This window comes from Amborella trichopoda, chromosome 3, assembly GCF_054954075.1.
Source record: "Amborella trichopoda isolate Santa Cruz 75 chromosome 3, AtrichopodaSantaCruz75HAP2 v2.0, whole genome shotgun sequence".
In the NCBI taxonomy this organism is placed as follows: domain Eukaryota; kingdom Viridiplantae; phylum Streptophyta; class Magnoliopsida; order Amborellales; family Amborellaceae; genus Amborella; species Amborella trichopoda.
Window position 1 is genome coordinate 33,783,142 of NC_142338.1, and position 19,838 is coordinate 33,802,979.

The following is a 19,838-nucleotide window of genomic DNA, read 5'->3' on the forward strand; positions in this document are numbered from 1 at the left end:
TTTTCCTAGGGGTAGAATTGGTCATTTTTCTCAAAATCCCAAAATCACATTTAATCTATTTTAATTGTATTTTCTCGCAATTAGGTTAGCTTTTTAGTGTACACCCTTGTTTAGGGGGTACCTGTATATAAGCAAATCACCTGTAATTTGTAAGGGTTGAGCATTTTTTAATCAATTTGAGCCAAAATTGAGTAGAAAGCTTTGTTTCTTAACCCAAGAGAGAAGAGAGAGAATTTTTCCCTTGAGAGAAATACCCCAAGACCATACACCTTACCCCCCTTAAGACCATTCACCCTACTCCACTAGACCATACACCCTACTCCCCTAAACCAAACGCCCCTAATCCCTTGAACTATACACCTTACCCCACTTAGACCATACAGCCTACTCCTACTTCCCTAGTCCTACCCTAACCTATACCTCACTCAATGCCTCACTCAATGCACCGGTCCCAAGGCATCATGCTCATCAACCTAGGTGCCAATCTCGAGTCACCGGTCTCTTCCACTTAGGTGCACTCTCTCTCTCCCTCTCTCCCTCTCTTTCTCTCTTCTCTCTCTCTCTCCCTCTCTCTCTCTCTCTGTCTCCCTTTCTAACTTTCTCTTTCTCTCTCGTTCTCTTCCCACCGGCGACACTCTCTTCTCTCTCTCTTTCTCCCTCTCCCTCTCTCACTCCCACAGGAGGTTGGGCCGCCGGTTTCTCTTTCTCTCTCTACTCACACCGACAATTAGGCCGCTGATCTCTCCCTCTCCCTCTCTTCTCTCACAGGCGGCAAGGCCGTCAGTCTCTTCGCCTCCCTCTCTTCTCTCACCGGCGGCTTGGTCACAGGTCTTCCCCCCCTCTCCTCTCTCTCACTCTCTCTCTCTCCCTCTCCCTCTCCCTCTCCATCCTCTCTCTTCTCTCTCATTGTTCTCTCTCTTCCTTCTCTCTCTCTCTCTCTCTCTCTCTCTCCCTCTCCCTCTCCCTCTCCCTCTCCCTCTCCCTCTCACAAGCTGGCCTCCCTTATTCCCGCCCCTCTCCTTTCTCTCTTTCCCCCTCTTATCTTCACCATGCCGGTGGCTAGGCCACAGGCCCCCCCCTTCTCCCAGTCCATTATCATCTCTCACTCAACCCTCTCCACTCAAATCTCTCACCCTCACTTCTCCATCTCTCTACGCTCAACCTCATCTCTCTCTCATACCTTCATTCTCCACCATTTACATCAACAACATGAATTCCGGTATCTTCATCACATCCATCCATCTACATTTTATCATCACTGCCCCATCATCCAAAACACATCAAACTCATTTGTGGCATGGGTGCCGATACCCTTATCGACCATCTCATTTCCCTAGTCAGGTCGCACCCGTCATGACTCCTTTGAGTCCCTACCTCATCCACTTCATGCATCGTTCAAACTCACGCCTTCATAAAACTACTCCACTACCATGGGTCATACCATCCGCAACTCCATCATGACCCTCTTCAAACCACCTAAGACGCCCGTTCACCCTAAATCCGACTCAAATCCACTCTTCCATCCATACCATCAATAAGGGGACCTCCCCACTCTTCATCATGCATCTCATCACACATTATCAAAAAAATGAGAAAAATATGAAAATACAGGAAGACGCTATGAAGCCATGGGTAAAAATGCCCAAAAAAGAAACCAGGCATGACGCAAGTCTGATAAGGATCATCATTAGTTAAAGCGGTTAAAAACGAACGTGACCACAAAGTCACGGGTAAAAAGAGCCAAATAAAGAAGGAAGTTGGTGAAAACGTATTGCGACACCACTTCCACCAAGTTGAGGTGAAAACCCGAAAGGGTATAATAAATAGGTTGATGCAGCACTTACCATGATAGGCGGCTTCAACCAGCTCAAAGATGAAAAACTCAGTAGCTTGGAAAACAATGCCCCTCAAAAGGGCATCCTACTGCTGAAATAAAAAATAGCTGAAACGCTCCAACAATTTGGGTTGGTCTCCAAAGGGCTGCTGAATGCCAGAAAGATCAACAAGAAGGCAAATCGGATGGGCAACCTTTTGAAAGGCTTCCCCAAGAAGTCAATAAAAAAAGAATCATTTCAACAGATTGGGTCACATGGCCCCAAAGGACTATTGACTGTCAAATCCGTCCAATATCTCGACCGTCTAGGTAAGTGCTTTGAGAAGGCTCCCTACTGCTATATACGCCTCGATTTCAGCTTCTGGCTCCAAATGCCCAACTAGGCCTTAGTAGATTGGGCACACGCCCCAAAGAGGCCACCAACTATCAATCGATTTGAATCTCGGTGAATCAGCTCATATGCCCAAGACGGGTACCAACTGTCACACCCCAAGTTTTGTAAAACCAACATTCCTGAGGTGTGACAGTCTATCCTTAACAAAATCGAAATTTATTCTATATATTGCACAAGACTGTTTGATTTTTCATTCAGAATTTTTCAAATTTGTACATAGTCTACTTACAACTTATATTAACATAAAGGTCTATATGCATACAATTTTGATAGAACAATAGTTACAAAAGCGAATTTTAACCATGACTACAAACTTCTTCCAAACTACTCCTGTTGTACATACGAACAATAAGACTACAATTACTTTGAAAAGAATTCACAATGGTTTGATGAGTTTGGCTACTCAGTAAGTGACCATCATAATCATTAAAAATCATGCTTAGAAAATGTAAATATTTCCTAAAAGAATGCATTTTGAAACATTATTAAACAAAAATATACAGTTTTTAACATAATTCAAAAGATGTCACAAGTACCCTACTGACGTCCTAAGTAGGTCACTTATATACCGCACCAGTGTCCTAAGTAGGTCACCTATATACCCCACCAACATCCTGGATGGGTCCACTTAATCCCTATTAGTGTGCCAAGTAGGTCTACTCATACCTCACCGACATACCAGATGAGTCCACTTAATCCAACCGGCGTGCTGGATAGGTCCACTTATACCTCACCGGCGTATCGGATGAGTCTACTTAATTCCTATCGACATACCAGATAGGTCCACTTATACCTCACCGGCACACCGGACGAGTCCAGTTAATCCCGACCTTCGTACCGGATAGGTCCACTAATACCTCATTAGTGTATCGGATGATTCCACTTAATCCCTACCTGCGTACTGAATAGATCCACTTATACCTCACCGGTATACTAGATGAGTCCAATTAATCCCTATCGACGTACCAGATAGGTCCACTTATACCTCACCGTCGTACCGGATGAGTCCACTTAATCCTTATCGACGTACTGGATAGGTCCACTTGTATACTTAAAGTATCTCTGAAACTCTTTAAACATCAGGAAGCAACAATATCATATATTCAAAATATCTTTGAAAGCAATAGCATGAATTAGTTTTCAAATAACTATTTTATATGAAAATGAGGTCACCTACACATAAAACTTACAGTGCCTAAAATTCATAATGATAGACGGAAATATTACAATTAAATGCAGAAATATCAGTTTTCAAATAATTATTTTACAGGAAAATAAGGTCATCTATAGATAAAACTTACAGTACCTAAAATTCATAATGATAGACAAAAATATTACAATTAAATGCAGAAATACTAGTTTTCAAATACTATTTTATAGCAAAATAAGGTCACTTGCACATAAAGCTTACAATGTCTAAAATTCATAATGATGGAAATATTACAATTAAATGCAGAAAAACCAGTTTTCAAATAACGTTTTTACAGGAAAATAAGGTCACTTACACATAAAACTTACAGTGTCTAAAATTCATAATGATAAATGGAAATATTACAATTAAATGCAGAAATACTAGTTTTAAAATACTAGGTTATAGGAAAATAAGGTCACTTACACATAAAACTTACAGTGTCTAAAATTCATAATGATAGATGGAAATGTTACAATTAAATGCAGAAATACCAATTTTCAAATAACTATTTTACAGGAAAAGAAGGTTACTTACACATAAAACTTACAGTGTCTAAAATTCAATATGATAGGCGGTCACTTACAGTTAAATGCAGAAATACCAGTTTTCAAATAACTATTTTACAGGAAAATAAGGTCACTTACACATAAAACTTACAGTATCTAAAATTCATAATGATAGACGGAAATATTACAATTAAATGCAGAAATACCAGTTTTCAAATAACTATTTTACAGGAAAATAAAGTCACTTACACATAAAACTTACAGTATCTAAAATTCGTAATGATAGACGGTCACTTACTTATACGTCACTCTGAGATGGATGTGTTGCTACCATTGCCAAAGTAAGATCGGCACCAATGGCGTTTAGCTAAAGGTATGGGAAGAGAGACCAAATGAGTTTATGTATGGGGAGAGGGAGCATGGACGTATTACAAGAAAGAAAAGATATTATATGAGAGAAAAGAGCATGAGAGAGAAAAAAAAACCATTTGTTATGAGAGGACATTATGAGAACATTATTATGAGAACAATATTATTTTTATGATAATATTATGAGAGAAAAATATTTGTTATGAGAGAATCATTATGAGAACATCATCATGAGAATAATATTATTTTTATGAGAATATTATGAGAAAAAAATCATTTGTTATGAGAGAATCATTATGAGAATAACATCATGAGAATAATATTATTTTTATGAGAGTATTATGAGAATAATATTATTTTTATGAGAATATTATGAGAAAAATAATTTGTGAATCATATGAGAAAAATCATTATGAGAACATTATAAGAGAGAGAGAGAACTATTTGTTATGAGAGAAAGAGCATGAGAGAGAAAAAAATCGTTAAGAGAGAGAATAAGGACTTACATATGGGAGGAGAGAGAAAAGCCAATTGTGATGGGCTAATGATGGATGATGATGAGGGGTATTTGTAAGTGAGGGGAATCAACCTTCATTTGACATATGTCAAACATGTGTCCTTTAATATGTGCCACCTCACGACACATCAGCATCTTATAATACCACCTTATGACACATCACTATCTTATAATCATACTTTATGACACATCATCCTCTTATAATGTCACCTTATGACACATTATTTTATATTTAATTATCTTAACTTAATTAAAACAACGTGAAAAGGGAAAGTTTATGGTGGTGCCATGGAGCATTCATAACATAATGAACTATCGCCCAAAATTATATAAGTATTTTTGTGTCTTTATTATCATTAATATTTTATTATTATTATTATTCTTATTATTATTATATGATTATTATTATTATTCTTATTATTATTATTATTGTTATTATTATTATTGTTATTATTATTATTGTTACCATTATTATTATTCAATTCCAAAAATTTAGGGTGTCAAACCGCCTATCAAACCAAAACGACTTCAATTGGATTGGGGAGGAAGCTACCAATGACCCCACTAGTAGAACCAAAATTGAAGCCTAATGAATCAAGGAGGAAGCTCCCATTGGCCCCGGCCACCAAACCTTCTTGAAACTTTAATGAATTGGGAAGGAAGTCCTTAAGAAAGGCCCCCCGACTGCCAGACAAATCTGGATTCTGACAAGATGGGTTCACAAGCCCTTAAGCAAGGACCCCAGTTGTTGGAACAAAAATACCCACAATTACCGCTCCGTGGATTAAAGCTAGGCATCATTTACTTCCAAAGGCTATGTTAATGCTGGTAACTGGGAAGATAAAAATTAGGAGATATAACAATGCCCCAATAAGGATCTGAAAGATAAACTTAGGCGATTTTGTTCCGAATATCGTACTTCTCGCTCCCCTCGAAGAGCGACATTTGGCGGGGCAAGCTGTTGTCGTGGATTGTTGACGCACATCTTTTCCCAATGCGAATAAAAGAGGAGGTGGTCACGACCAAGACTCGTAGGTATTAGACATGCCTATGGACTACGGAAGCCCACGCAAGAACATGCCTTATTTTGAACAGCAATGGTCATGGTGTCATCTTAACCCCAAACGATGTATAGGAGCCTCTTTGGACGTCCCAAGAGCGTCCCTCAAGTTTCGTCACGATCCGAAAAAAATACGAGGGAACATGCAAAAAATCAATTTGGAGTGCAGCTCTTTAACGTGCACAAGGTGTACCATAGCTAAAACCCCAGTTATTGATCTCGGATGGTTGTCAGACCACCGCTGATGGATTCGAAGGGCCAAGACCAGCTTAACTGCCAAATTTCAGTTCAAATGGACCTTTCTAGGTCCTGCATTCCCAAAATGGCGAGGCTTTTACTATTCATGTGGGACCATCAAGAACCAGTTTCCATTTAAAGTAATTGTGCTTTTAAAAAAACGAGGCATCCTTACAAGAGTTGTATCTCCATCATCCTAAGGCAGATTAAGCTCAAATTTTAATATCTCGTTCCCCTCGTTGAGAGGAACGTTTTGACATATGGCACGCCTCGAGACAATTCTCGAGATGGGAGAAATCCTAAAGAGATAGTTGCCCAGAAAAGTGCATTATGTAAAATTTTGCGTGCAAGACAGCTCCTCACTTCGACGTACGTTCCTCGAAGCCCCGAGATCGAATGATCCTAAAAACGAAACCATTGCGACCGTCACACGAAAGGCTTCGATTTGAGGTAAGATTTGCTCAAAGTGAAGACCGGGAAAACACCGAAAAGGCTCTGTAGAAGGCACGATGGAAAACGATTTTCAGGCAACCTCCAAAATTGATAAAGTTATCAATCGAAGTCTTAATCGCATGATTTTGTTTGCAAAACAGTCGCAACGATTTCCTCTACGATTGACTACTAAAAAGAAGACAAAAGACACGACAGATCAACCAGATCTAACGTTCAAGATTTCAAATTTGTGTGTTTGGCCAAAATTTTGAAACTATAAGCAAAACTCCATGTCAAGATGCAAACATATATCAAAACGTTTCTCTCAAGACAATATACGTTTCCACAACGATAGATCACCCGAAAGGTTGCTGAATCGCAAGGGAGAAGCCCCCATGTGGATGGGAAGAAACCCCTTTTTGGGACATATTTGTCATTTTCATATTTTCTTAGGGGTAGAATTGGTCATTTTCTAAAAAATATGAAAATAACTTTTAATTCATTGTAATTCTATTTTCTATCAATTAAGTTTGCTTTTGAGTGAAGTCGAAAGCTTCCTTTCTTGACCCAAGAGAGAAGAGAGAAAATCCTTCCCTTGAGAGAAATACCCCTAGACCATACACCTTACCCCCCTTGGACCATACACCCTACATCACTAGACCATACACCCTACTCCCCTAAACCATACACCCCTAAACCATACACCCTTACTCCCTTAAACCATACACCTTACCCCCCTTGAACCATACACCCTACTCCACTAAACCAGACACCATACACCTTACTCCTTTAAACCATACAGCATACAACCCTATTCGCTTGGACCATACACCCTACCTCCCTAGTCCTACCCTAACCTGCACCTCTCTCAAGGCACCAGTCTCAAGCCATTGGGCTCATCAACCCAATTGTCAATTTCAAGTCACTGGTCTCTCCCACATAGGTGCCCTCTCTCTCTCTCTCTTTGCCCCCCTCTCTCTTTCTCTCTCCCTACATTCGCATCGACGGCTAAGCCGTCAGTCTCTATTCTCTCTCTTTCTCCCTCTCTCTCTCTCACTCCCACTGGCAGCTGGGCCACCAATTTCTCTTTCTCTCTCTTTTCTCTCTACTCACACCGGCACTTAGGCCGCCAGTCTCTCTGCCTTCCTCTCTTCTCTCACCTGAAGCTAGGCCATGAATCTCCCCCCCCCACTCTCTCCTCTCTCTCACTCCCCTTCGCACTCTCACACCGGTGGTCTCCTCCATTCTCTCTCTTTTCTCCCTCTTCCTTCTCTCCCTCTCTCTCCCTCTTTGTCTCTCTCTTTCCTTTGTTCTTCTCTTTTCTTCCTCTCTTCTTCTCTTCTATTTTCTCTCTTCTCCTCTCTCTCTTCTTCTCTTCTTCCACTTTCCTCTTCTCTCTTCATCACCACTCTTTAAGGAAGCTTGTGCATTGGTTAATCTTGGGCTCAGCTCCCAATGCAGATAGCACCTCAGCCTAGCTTCCGTGGTACCTAGGCCTAGTGCCTAGGATCTTTCTTAAGTCGCTGGTATCCCGTCCTAAGCGAGGTGATGCCAGAAGGCTAAGCAAGTTTATCGAGTGGTTCCCTCCCTTCTTCTCTCCCTCTTTCTTCTTTTTTTCTCCCTCCTCTTCCTCCTTCATCGCCACTCTTTAATGAAGCTTGTGCATTGGTTAAGCTTAGGTTTAGCTTCCATCGCAGATCACACTTGTGCCTGGCTTCCTCCTTCATCGCCACTCTTTAATGAAGCTTGTGCATTGGTTAAGCTTAGGTTTAGCTTCCATCGCATATCACACCTGTGCCTGGCTTCCGGGGTACCTAGGCCTAGAAGTCGCTAGTATTGCTTCCTAGGGGAGGTGACGCCAGAAGGCTAAACAAGATTATTGAGTGGTTCCCTCCCTCTTTTTGCCTACTTTCTCTCTCACTCTGTCTCCCCTCTAACTCCTTTGCCCTCTCTTTCTTCTTTTCTTCACCCACTCTTCCCTTCTTAGCCATCCCACTCTTTGACCTACCCACCACTCTTTAAGGAGGCTTGTGCATTGGTTAAGCTTGGGGTTAGCTCCCAACACGGATCACACCTCTGCTTAGTTTCTGGGGTTCTTAGGCCTAGTGCCTAGGACCTTTCTTAAGTCGCCGGTATTGCCTCCTAGGGGAGGTGACGCTGGAAGGCTTGGCAAAGTTTATTGAGAGGTCTCCTCAAGCCTAAACCCTTAAATTCTAAGCCTAAACCGTCATGCCTCAAGCATAAACCCTCAATCCCAAATCTAAACCCTCTCAAACCTCTCGAGACGAACCAAGGGTCATAGACTCAGACCATTCAAATGAGTGTACTAGGAAAGGTGAAGACATGAAGAAGCAGGCACCAAACCAAGCCAAAAGGATGAGGGGCTTTCTGCAGGTGCCTCAAGAGTGCCGAGATCTAAGAGGGGCATATACGCTGGGGCGTGTCCGACCCCACCACTGTGAGGCGCGAAACTACTTTTGTTGGTTCGAATCGCACACACCGCACCGCCCAACCCTTATCCTAGTGGGCATTAGGGTCATCCTCATTCCCACACGCACATGCACATGCACCCTAGGGAGGCCACGGCACACACGCCATCCCTTTCCCGCCTCACTCTCTCTAAAGCCCGAGGAGGGGAGAGACCGTGAGCGGTTTTTCTGAGAAGAGGAAGGGCAGGTCCTTTGAACCCGAAGGTGATCTCCTGAAACAGGGCCTACCACAGGCCAGTTAATATGTTTCAATATACAAGATTGGATGTTTCTCCATTTGAAGATATTTTAGGCTCATGACTAAATAAGCCATCTCACACCTTGATTTTCTGTTAGAAATATGAGGCTGTCTTTTCCAAGGACAACACAATGTCTGCCAAGTATTAAGTGTTACAAGCATCCTTCCTTACATACATGGCTCAAATGTTTTGCTGGCCTTCAACAGCATCCTTCGTAAGGGAGAACCTCACCATGAAGCCATAAGCACACACGCTTGACAAGTGAAGGCTTTGTTTTACAACCATATATAAAGTTGGAACAAGGTAAGTGCTAATAAAGTGGAGAAGAATTAAGATTTGGACAACGACAAAAAGGGGGACCTATCTTCCTCTTAAAGTTCCTGGTAGAAGGAAATAACTCATAAAGTTTAATAAGAACTTGATGTTTCAGAGGATAGAGATGTTGCCTCTAAGGGAATATCCCCAAATAGTTCATCATTTTATTAATCAGAATTTTGTAGAGTTTCGCTAAATGTAATTGGCTTCATCCTTGAAATTCAATTCCTGAGGTGAGTCGAAGTCAACTCACTAAGTTGGGAAACACTGTTCATAACCCCTACTTAAACAGCAAGACACATTTTGGTGATTGTGTGCTTTGACTTTCTAACAGAATGCAGGATTTTCGGATGAAAACTGGTAGTTTTCAGCTCAGTTTTCATCTACTTATAAAGCAGCAATATTTCTTATGTGTGACCACCTAAATGGGGTTTAAAAGAAACCACTAAACCATTATCCTGATTTTGGGCCAGCTTCAAAACGAGCTTGTTTTCTTAAATAAAGTGTGAGCTACTTTCCACCTAACATATAACATCTATTTCCATCATCCCATTCTATGAACTTTTAAGTAAATATGAAATGGTTTACTTTACATGACATTGCATTTATGTCATATGTTTGTGCATAAAGGGATATTTTATCATTTGCACATTCATTCTTCCATGTGATTATCGTTCTTGAAGCATGAAGCAAAGTAAATCACTCAGATATGACAACTAATCCTATAGCATGATCAGTGCAATGACTTTTTTCTTTTCTTTTTGCTTTTTTTTTCTTTATTTCTTTGTTTCTTTTTTCTTGTTTTGAGAAAGGTAATGAAGGTTATTCCCTTCATACCTCAACAGTATTAGGAAGTTCCAATTAAGGTTACAACTTAAACTTTCAACTCATTGCCCTAATCGCCGACTAACCATAACAACTCCTGCAATCCAGTGAGTTAAATATAAATTCTGTCATAAAACGAAAAACCACGTAAAAGTGCCCATGATGCCTCAAGAATAATGTCACAAGATTCAGTCCAGGAGGAAGAATCTCCAGACATTGATATATAGATGCTTCGGAAATCATTTCTTACTTCAATATTTGGCACTGGGCTGGAACCCAAAAGCAAAAACTGTCCTCCTAACTCCAATGTCCGATAAATTGCATGTCTAATAAGGTGTACACCCTTCTGAGGGACAAGTCTGGTAATGCAACCAACCTGTTCAGTGACAATCACATCAATTTTCAGTGCCCAAAGTCATAACATCAATAGAAAAGGAGGAATGTTGAATACCAAAACTATGGATGTCAAAACAATTCATACCATTACTATCCTATGAACATCATCACACATTACCATGCCAAATTTGTTGAACGAGATTCTGTCAAGGGCTCAAAAAAAATTATACGACTGGCTGAACATAAATGCATTATTTCTCATTTTAAGTTTTGAACAGAATTCTCTATCTCAATTTTATTGAGCTTCTCATTCAAGTGAGAGTATTCAAGTGATCACTTGAATGGTGATCCTCTGAAATTATAGTATACAAATGATTCAGCGGTCAAACCATCAGTCAAAGTTAGATCTCATAATTTTTTCTCTTTTTGTAATTGTTGAACTAGAATCAAATATCATTTGAAAATTTTTAGGTCACAAAAATGACCCACGGTCTTGTATGATATGGTCATACAGGACCACCATGCAGGTGACCTTTTGAATATTCTAACTTGAGTATGATATGGTCGTACAGGGCCACCATGCAGGTGACCTTTTGAATATTCTATCTTGAATGAGTTGTATGGAACTTCAAGTTCTGAACTGCCTCACTCTAAAAAAATTAGTCAACCTGATCGAAACCTGAAGTTCCGAACCAAATGACTAGTCTTCTTTTTTTTCTTTTTTTGGTTGAATAAGTGGTTTGAATCTTCAAGTTCCGAACCAACTTAATTATGGCAAATTGGTTCGGAACTTAGAGTTCCAAATTGATCTCTCGGCCAAAACTATAAACACCCTAGAGCTCCAAATGGGTGGTATTTGGAGGAAAAATAAAAAACTCAAAGAAAAAGGCATACAAGCATAAAAATATTGAGGATAGTTTTTAATGCTGCAAAAAATAAAAGAGAGCTTTAAATAAGACATTAAATGGGGTATCATGAAGGGCTGAGATTTGTACAACCATAATTTCAGCAATACTAATTAAGAGTTAGGATTTCACGAGTTAAACCCGAGTTGCTGGATTTTAAGTATATCTATTCATTATACAATTGAAATGTATAGCATGAGCTTGCATTTAATTTCATATATGCATCATAACATGCTAAAAAATGGATTAGGCACAAGTTGTTTACTTTACTCATGCATGTTAGTATTTTGAATTGCATAAATTAAATTTTCAAAGCAAGAATACATTCTTGAAAAATTGCATGACATCAAAATTCCTCATGACTACAATGTGTTCAAATTGGCATTGACATACAAACACAAATTCACAATGTTACAAGGTTCTTTTAGAAATCGGAGTAAACGCCACAAAACATTTAGATCCTCTAGATTTGTTTCCTAGGGTGTTTAAAAGAAACCTAGTTAAATCATAGACTTGTTATTTAACTGTGTCTTCAACAATAAACTTTTGAAGCACCAAATTGAAGTGCTATGTATTGATCTTATATTTATGCACCATATTGACGCAGCACGAAGTAAAGCCAAACAATCCTCAACAGAAAAATGGCTAGAAATTCAGTAGATTCTATCAAGTTAAAGCTCAAGGTGCTCCAATGGAGAAAAGACTCTACCATAATGAAATCAGCCCTAAACTCCCCCTACCTTCTTAACAAAGTTTTCGAATAACCAATCTTCAAAACCCTAATTATAATAGAGCATCAAACTATCCCTACTATGAGATAAATTCCAAACAACTCTCCAAAATACTACACCATCCATAAGAATTATCAAAAAATCCCAAGATTGTCCATCTCAAGTCCATTAAAATAGAATTGGCACACTTGTTTCCAAACTTAGATAACAAAGGAGAGAGAGAGAGAGAGAGAGAGAGAGAGAGATATGAAACGTGAAAGGAGAGATTGCTGTGAGGTGTAACAACTCTGGTTATGTCCAAGATCCTTACCCCTGGGCATGAGGAACTACCGAGAAGGGTTTATAGTGAATCATCCCTTATTGAGATCGGAGAGATGCCTAGAGATAATATTTGTAAGCAAGCAAAACTATGTGGTATCTTGTGTGTTGTTGTAGACCTATGAGAACAAGGGCAAAAACTTCATCAAACTTTCGCACAGCATGTACACATGGCAGCCACATTAATGGAAAGCAGCCCTACAGAGGGACTCGTGTACATGTGCATAGAGAGAGCCTCCTTTGAACTGTACTTACAAGTATTAGACTTGCCCTTAAAGGAACAGACTGAAATCTACATTCCAGAATCATGATTCCACTATTTATTGATAAAATTTGACGAGCCAATGATTAGCCCCTGCATTAAGACTGTGGGTCATCGATCTTTGTTGGGTTGGATGAGAAAACAGCAGTAGATCATAGTTATTAGGCAAGTGGAGTGCCCTTTTGTCGCTAATTATGACCCATTGGATGCTCTAAAAAAAAACATTTGACCTATTGGTACCAGTCCACTTCTAAAATCTAGATATTTTATTTTTGGTATTAAGAATACTCTTGTGATTTTTATAAATTTCTTTCAAAATTTAAAAAATTATTTCTGCTGTAAAATTCTTCAAAAGGGAATTTTCATAATTTCTAAATTTTGGAAGGGTACATGTGGGGTCTAGGATCCAAGCCCACATGTATGCCACCTATGGGTGGGACGTGGGCCATTTTTTGGGGTTATGCGTTCATTTAAAAGCCTTATGAGAACATGTACTAAAATTATTTATAATGATATGTTGGCCCCAGTGGGAGTGTGGTCCAGTTTGAAAGTGAAATGATATTTGAGGGACTACCGAGAAGGGCGGTTTATGGCTCTATTTATGTCCAAGACCCTTACCTCTAGGCATGAGGCCCTACCGTAAACGGTTTACCGTGGATCATCCCTTATTGAGATCGGAGAGATTCCTAAGGAGGATGTTTGTAGGCAAGGAGAACTGCGTGGTCTCCTGTGTGTGGTTATAGGCTTGTGAGTACAAGTGTGAAAGCCTCAACAGACTTTCGCATGGCATATACACATGGCAGCTGCATTAATGGAAAGCAGCCTTATAGAGAGACTCGTGTATATGTGAATAGAGAGAGCCTCCTTTGCACTGTACTTGCAAGTGTTAAACTTGCTCTTAAAGGAATGGACTGAAATCTACATTATAGAATCATGATTGTACTATTTATTGATACTTTACGAGCCAATCATTAGCCCCTGCATTAAAACTGTGGGTCATTGATCTTTGTTGGGTTGGATGAGAAAACAGTAGTGGATCATCATAGTTATTGAGCAAGTGGAGTGCCCATATTTTCGCTAATTTTGACCCATTGGACGTTCTAAAAAAAAAATTTGACCCATTGGTACCAATCCATTCTAAAATCTAAATATTTTATTTTTGGTATTCGGAATACTTTTGTGATTTTTATAAATTTCTTTCAAAAGTTAAAAAATTATTTCTGCTGTAAAATCCTTCAAAAGGGCATTTTCATAATTTCTAAAATTTGGAAGGGTACATGTGAGGTCTAGGATCCAAGCCCACATGTATGTCACCTATGGTAAGACGTGGGCCATTTGTTGGGTCATGTGGTCATTTAAAAGCCTCATGAGAGCATATACTAATATTATTTATAGTGATACGTTGGCTCCAGTGGGAGTGTGGTCCAGTTTGGACTATCAGGCATTCCTAATGCCTTGACTTACCTGAGCTTTGACTGGCTATGGCTTAGGGAAATGTATATAACCCATAACCATGGCGTCTGTGCACAATCGACAAGGGTTTCAAGGTGGGGTTATCCCTTGATGAGATCGAAGTTGTGCCTATGGAGGTTATCCAAGGGACTGGGTGTGACCCCTGTGTGTGGTGGCTAACCGGAGAGGACAAGGGCCACTAGAAAGTCGTCCGGATGTAGCCTCCCAATTGAATACGAAACCAAATTTAATTTACCCTTAACTTTGTAGACTTTAAAAAATTAGAAGATTCCCTATCTAACTAACTTCAACTAAAAGTGCCATATTTTGTTTTAAAAAATAGAGTGTGCCACATTAGGGGATCATGTGGTTTAATGAATATTACAGCAGAAATAAAATTTTAAAATTCAGAAAAAATATCTAAAAATCACTAAAACATTTCGAATACCAAAATAAAATATATTATGAATGGACTAGTACCAATGGGTCAAAATTAGAGACAATAAGTGCACTCCACTTAACCCAAGAACTATGACCCCTTGTTATTTTCTTATCCAACCCAACAAAGACTCATGACCCACAATCTCAAAGCAGAGGCCCTTGATTGGCTTCTCAAAGTTGGATAATAAACAGTGGAACTATGACTCTGGAATATGGATTACAGCTCCCCCCTTTAAGAGCAAGTGTAGCACTTGTCACCAAAGTGCAAGGGGGTTCTCTATATGCATATGCACACGTGTCCCTCTAAAGGGCTGCTTCCTAGCAATGTAGTTGTCATGTGTACATGTCATGCAAAAGTTTGTTGCAGCCTCGGCTCTTGCTCTCACAGGCCTACAACTGCACACAGGAGACCACAAAATACATTCTGCTTACAAAAAAACATCCTTAAGCATCTCTCCGATATCAACAAGGGATAACCATTATAAATCCTTTTTGGTATTGCCATATGCCCAAGGGCAAAGGTTTTGGATATAACCAGGGCTATAAGCCGCCCAACCCTTGGTCAGTTAACACACACACTCCCATTGAAGTGCATATTTACAAGCTCTCTAGGACTTGAAAGGCCACAAAACCAAACAGGATATAGCCAGATTGGAAAATTATTCCTAAGTCCTTGAGTTGCACACTCAAGAGACCTGTACATAACCACAGTCTAAATACTAATATGTCTTCCAATTAGTATAATATCCTTAAACATCGGTTGCAAAAAAAAATCCGACAAAATTCTCTAGAAAATTAGCACGCTATTGATAATTATGCATGAGACTTTGATTACGTATGAGACACAAGGATAAATTTTCTTGCATTGATCAATGGATGACCCAATAAATGATACAAAAAAATTGTATCCATCAATGGATGATACAAAAAGAATCAAAGAAATATGCTCTTTCACAAACCAAAGGTATAGCAAAATATCCTGTTAAATTTCTTCCAAAATCATCATACATAAATTGATACTTCTCATATCTTCTTCCTCTCTTATCTCTGATTCCCTATTAAATTATGGTAGATAGGGAGAGGGTTCAATCATATACAACATTGTCATATTAGAGTGTTCAATGGAATCTCTTCATATGATGAGCAAGAGAGAAGAGAGAAGACCTATCATGCATCAAGAGAGAGAGTATTTTGTGATTAGAGAGAGCAAAACCTCTACCTCACGTTTATATATTTGAATATTTAAAGGTTGTGTTGGGGGCATGTTGAGACAGGTATGGAGTAGAAGGAAGAAAACACATGAAGTAAGACATGGCAACAAATTAAAAGGGGGAAGAAGGTTCAATAAAATGTACAATGCTCATAGTTGTTTGAGGCGGAAGAGGGCTTGAGAGCAAAATCGGTTTGGGGAACGCCGAACCGCTAAGCTCCTTGGGATTAGGACTGAAATCTGTACATTCAACAAGTTAAGATGCTAGATCCTAAGATAACTGAGAGCTAGATCCCATGTCACTGGAAATGAGGTTTTGATCTAAGCTCCAGCATACATAAAACAAGATTAAGTAATAGTATATGATAAAATTAGGATTGAGCCAATGACCGCTCGATCCGTTATTATACACCTTAGCATATTACCAGTGTCATAGTTATAGTACTGCAATTTACTATAATAATACAATTTAATCATATTATAAATTAGCTTACCATGATATTAACCTATAATTTTTTAATATCATAATTCTAGTATACCACGTTGTGATATGCACTACAGTTTAACATATTCTAAAGAAATAATATCTATAATACCAATGAGAGGATTGTAGGTCAATTAATAGGATCAGCTATAGCTCCTCTCCTTGGAGGGACCCCCATAAGCATGTATAACACGACATTCTATTTTATACGGAGTGAGATCCCTATTTCTCTAAATCCAGCTCCCCTTAAGACCCCTTAAGAGGAACCACGGAGCAACTTCCTAAGGTGGTATCGTCGCCTTACCCCCAAGGTTCGCGCATAAAACAAAGGAGAGATGGGAGACAAGCCATTTTCATTGAGGTCGGAAACCACAGTGAAAGAAAATAACAAAAACTTTTAGAAAGAGAGAAAAAAGGTGGTCACTAAGGACTAAAAAGAGAGTTAAACTGGCAGAGAAAAAAGCCAAAAAAAAAAATTGTTTTGAAACACATTCAAAAAGCTAACACGTCTCATACCATAAAGGCACCAACCCTGACCTTAACACATAATGAGCTAGGTGTGCCCCTCTTTTCTGCCTAGCATGGGAGGGTGCACCACCCTCTATGGCCCTGCCTTTAGAAGGGGCAAACCTGCCCTAGAGAGAGAGAAGGGGGGGGGTTGGCATGGAGGAGAGGAAAGTAGGAGATAGAGAGATCTGAACTCTAATAGGTTGAATGAGGTTAAGGACCCCGATTTATTATGCCCATCTTAATAAGAATTCAGTTTGACCATAGGATTCTCAGGTAATCTGTGAGGTGAGAGAGGAAACAAGTTATAGCCACCCATTTCTAAAATCAATCATCATGATTTCGGAAAGAATCTAGGAACCTTATCTCTTGAATCTCCAACCCATAACCATTCCTAGTTAGACTAGAACTAGATCTCCCATAATCCCATAAAATATGGACTCTTACTTTATAAATGAAAGTCAACACGAAGATCCAATTCAAAGTCAATAGAAATTTCATTACATTTCAAACTCAAAAGGTCAATTACATACCAAACTATATAACCTTAAAAAAAATTTAATAAGATGACTCCCACTTAAATGAGAAAAAAAGTTGTACCAATGGGTCAAGAACAGTTGTCAGGGCACTTCACCCCTTACAAGGATCCATGATCCACAACTATTTTTTAAAATCAACCCAACGGGACCCATGACCTACAGTCTTGCACAGGGGGCTTATGATTAGTCCATCAAAGCTTACTAATAAATAGTAGAATTAAGGTCCTAGCATGTGGATTATAAATTGTGCATATCAAGAACAATATCACTATAATGCAAGGAGGAATCTCTCTCTGCACATGTATAATATCCCTACACAAGGTCGCTTCCCAAAATACAGTTGTTATATATGTACATGTCGTGTAAAATTGTTGAGGATTTAGCCCTCACAAATTTATACCGAACTTAGCAAAACACGAAGCACTCCTGGCCTCCAAACATCGTCCCTGGGGCATCGCTTGACTTCAAAAAGGGATGACCCTCCAAAAAACCCTCAACAATAGTGCTTATGCCCAGGTAAGGGTTTTGGAATGACCAAGGCCATAAATCCTAAGTCAATCAACCATCATACTCTCCCACTGATGTGCATAATTCAATATATTATTGTTTTACTCTCACGGACTTTAAAGGCCACAAACCCTAACAAAACTCAGTTTATAAAACTCCCCCCAACTTAACAAAGTTTGCAAATAACCAATCTTCTAAACTCTAATTATAATAAAGTACCAAACTACCCCCACTTATCAAATTAATTCAAAAACCCATGCCACCCTTAAACATTATTAAAAATCCCAAAATGCCATTCTCTTGTATGTGAACATAAAAAAGAAAATAAAACAGAAATTACCTGCAGACAACATCAGCATGATGTCTACATGATTGAACATATATATTCCATAAGTTAGGTAACGACCCTTAGCCTGAACTTGGTTGTACATAATTTTATTTATAGACCAACTTTAGCCAAACCACATTCTAAGGTTTGAAGGAATTTTCAACTTAAAATGGTATCATAATTCATGACTAAAGAAGAATTGATGTTCATGAGATATGTCGTTCATTATAAAACAGTAAAGATACTCACAAGTGGCATATTAGCATCAATAGAAGAGAGCTTAAGCTGTTTTCGTAGGGCATCCTTGTTTTCTGCCTTTCCATGAAGATCATTTGCATTATATTGAAATCTTAGGAAAGCGTCCCTTGCAGGATCCCATGCCTCATTGTCAATGCCATTAAGAATTCCAAAGAATTTCCTTGAGTGAGCATTGAGAGTGATATGCAAACCCCGTCCCCCCTACAAAATGATTATGGAAATAAAGCTTTACATCAATTTCGACTAGCCAAATGGCAGGTCCTTCTCCCTAAAAAGACACATACATTTAATAATTCATCACAAGGAAACAAATCAATAACACAATATATATCAAAAGCAAATAAATCAAAAACATTTAAGCAAGACACATATGCCACATCTAAATGCAATATCATCAACAAGCATGAAAAAATTACAATCGTACTAAGAACAAACAGAAGCAAAGACATTCAATGTCCTCATAGCAAGGTTGGTAAAATGAAGATATCAATAGTTGATACATTGTCAGAATATTTTCTCAAATCCACAAAAAGCAGGGAAAATTTTCAGTAGCTTACTGTTAAAGATCAAATTATTTGTGGTTATGCTATTCCCCTACTTATCTTTTCATCTGTTGGATCAGAAAAAGATTGACCACTACCACTGAGCAAGAAACTACAAGTCCCCTACTTATCTTTTAATATGTTGGATCAGAAAAAGATTGACCGTTGAGCAAGAAACTACACAAATACCATGAAAAAAGTAAATTGAAGAACAGGGAGAGAAGATACTGCACCCATTCTAATTAACTTCCGTAAGCCAAAAGTACAACTTATGTTCTGGATATAATGTCTATGAGAACAAATAAATGACACAATGAATACAATGTAAATGAAGGAGAAAAAATTATTGTGTAAACCTTGATAAGAATCTATACAACACCTCTGTGTTGTATAGAGAGACATGATTATTCAACACCCCGCTTCAGCTCATTAGATGCACATTCCTTCACTAAACCCATATTTTATTCTCGCCTAAACCTATGTGGAATCCCTCGCATGCAGAATATTTTTGCATGATCCCTTTCTTAAGGACCTCTCTTTCTTACTTCTCGTAACTTTATTTATGATATTTCTCACACTTTAGGCTCTTTCTTTTTCTGTTGCCAAGTC

General features: G+C 38.9%; 1 protein-coding gene across 12 annotated transcripts in view; it reads right to left on the reverse strand.

Annotated features, from left to right (window-relative positions):
* SS4 (starch synthase 4) overlaps window positions 1-19,838 on the reverse strand; it is an 84,086-nt gene that overhangs the window by 30,917 nt on the left and 33,331 nt on the right. For 9 of the 12 annotated variants that reach the window (XR_016052434.1, XR_016052432.1, XM_088862443.1 and 6 more), the window contains 2 exons: window positions 18,679-18,888; window positions 10,660-10,785 (listed from right to left, as the gene is read on the reverse strand). Coding sequence is in view for 7 of the 12 variants with exons in the window: in XM_088862443.1 (XP_088718569.1) it covers window positions 10,660-10,785; window positions 18,679-18,888 (336 nt within the window). In the remaining 5 variants the exon portion in view is untranslated. Of the gene's footprint in view, window positions 1-4,224; window positions 4,294-10,659; window positions 10,786-18,678; window positions 18,889-19,838 lie in introns of all 12 variants that reach the window. The other 3 variants (XR_016052433.1, XR_016052431.1, XR_016052435.1) reach the window with 1 other exon arrangement.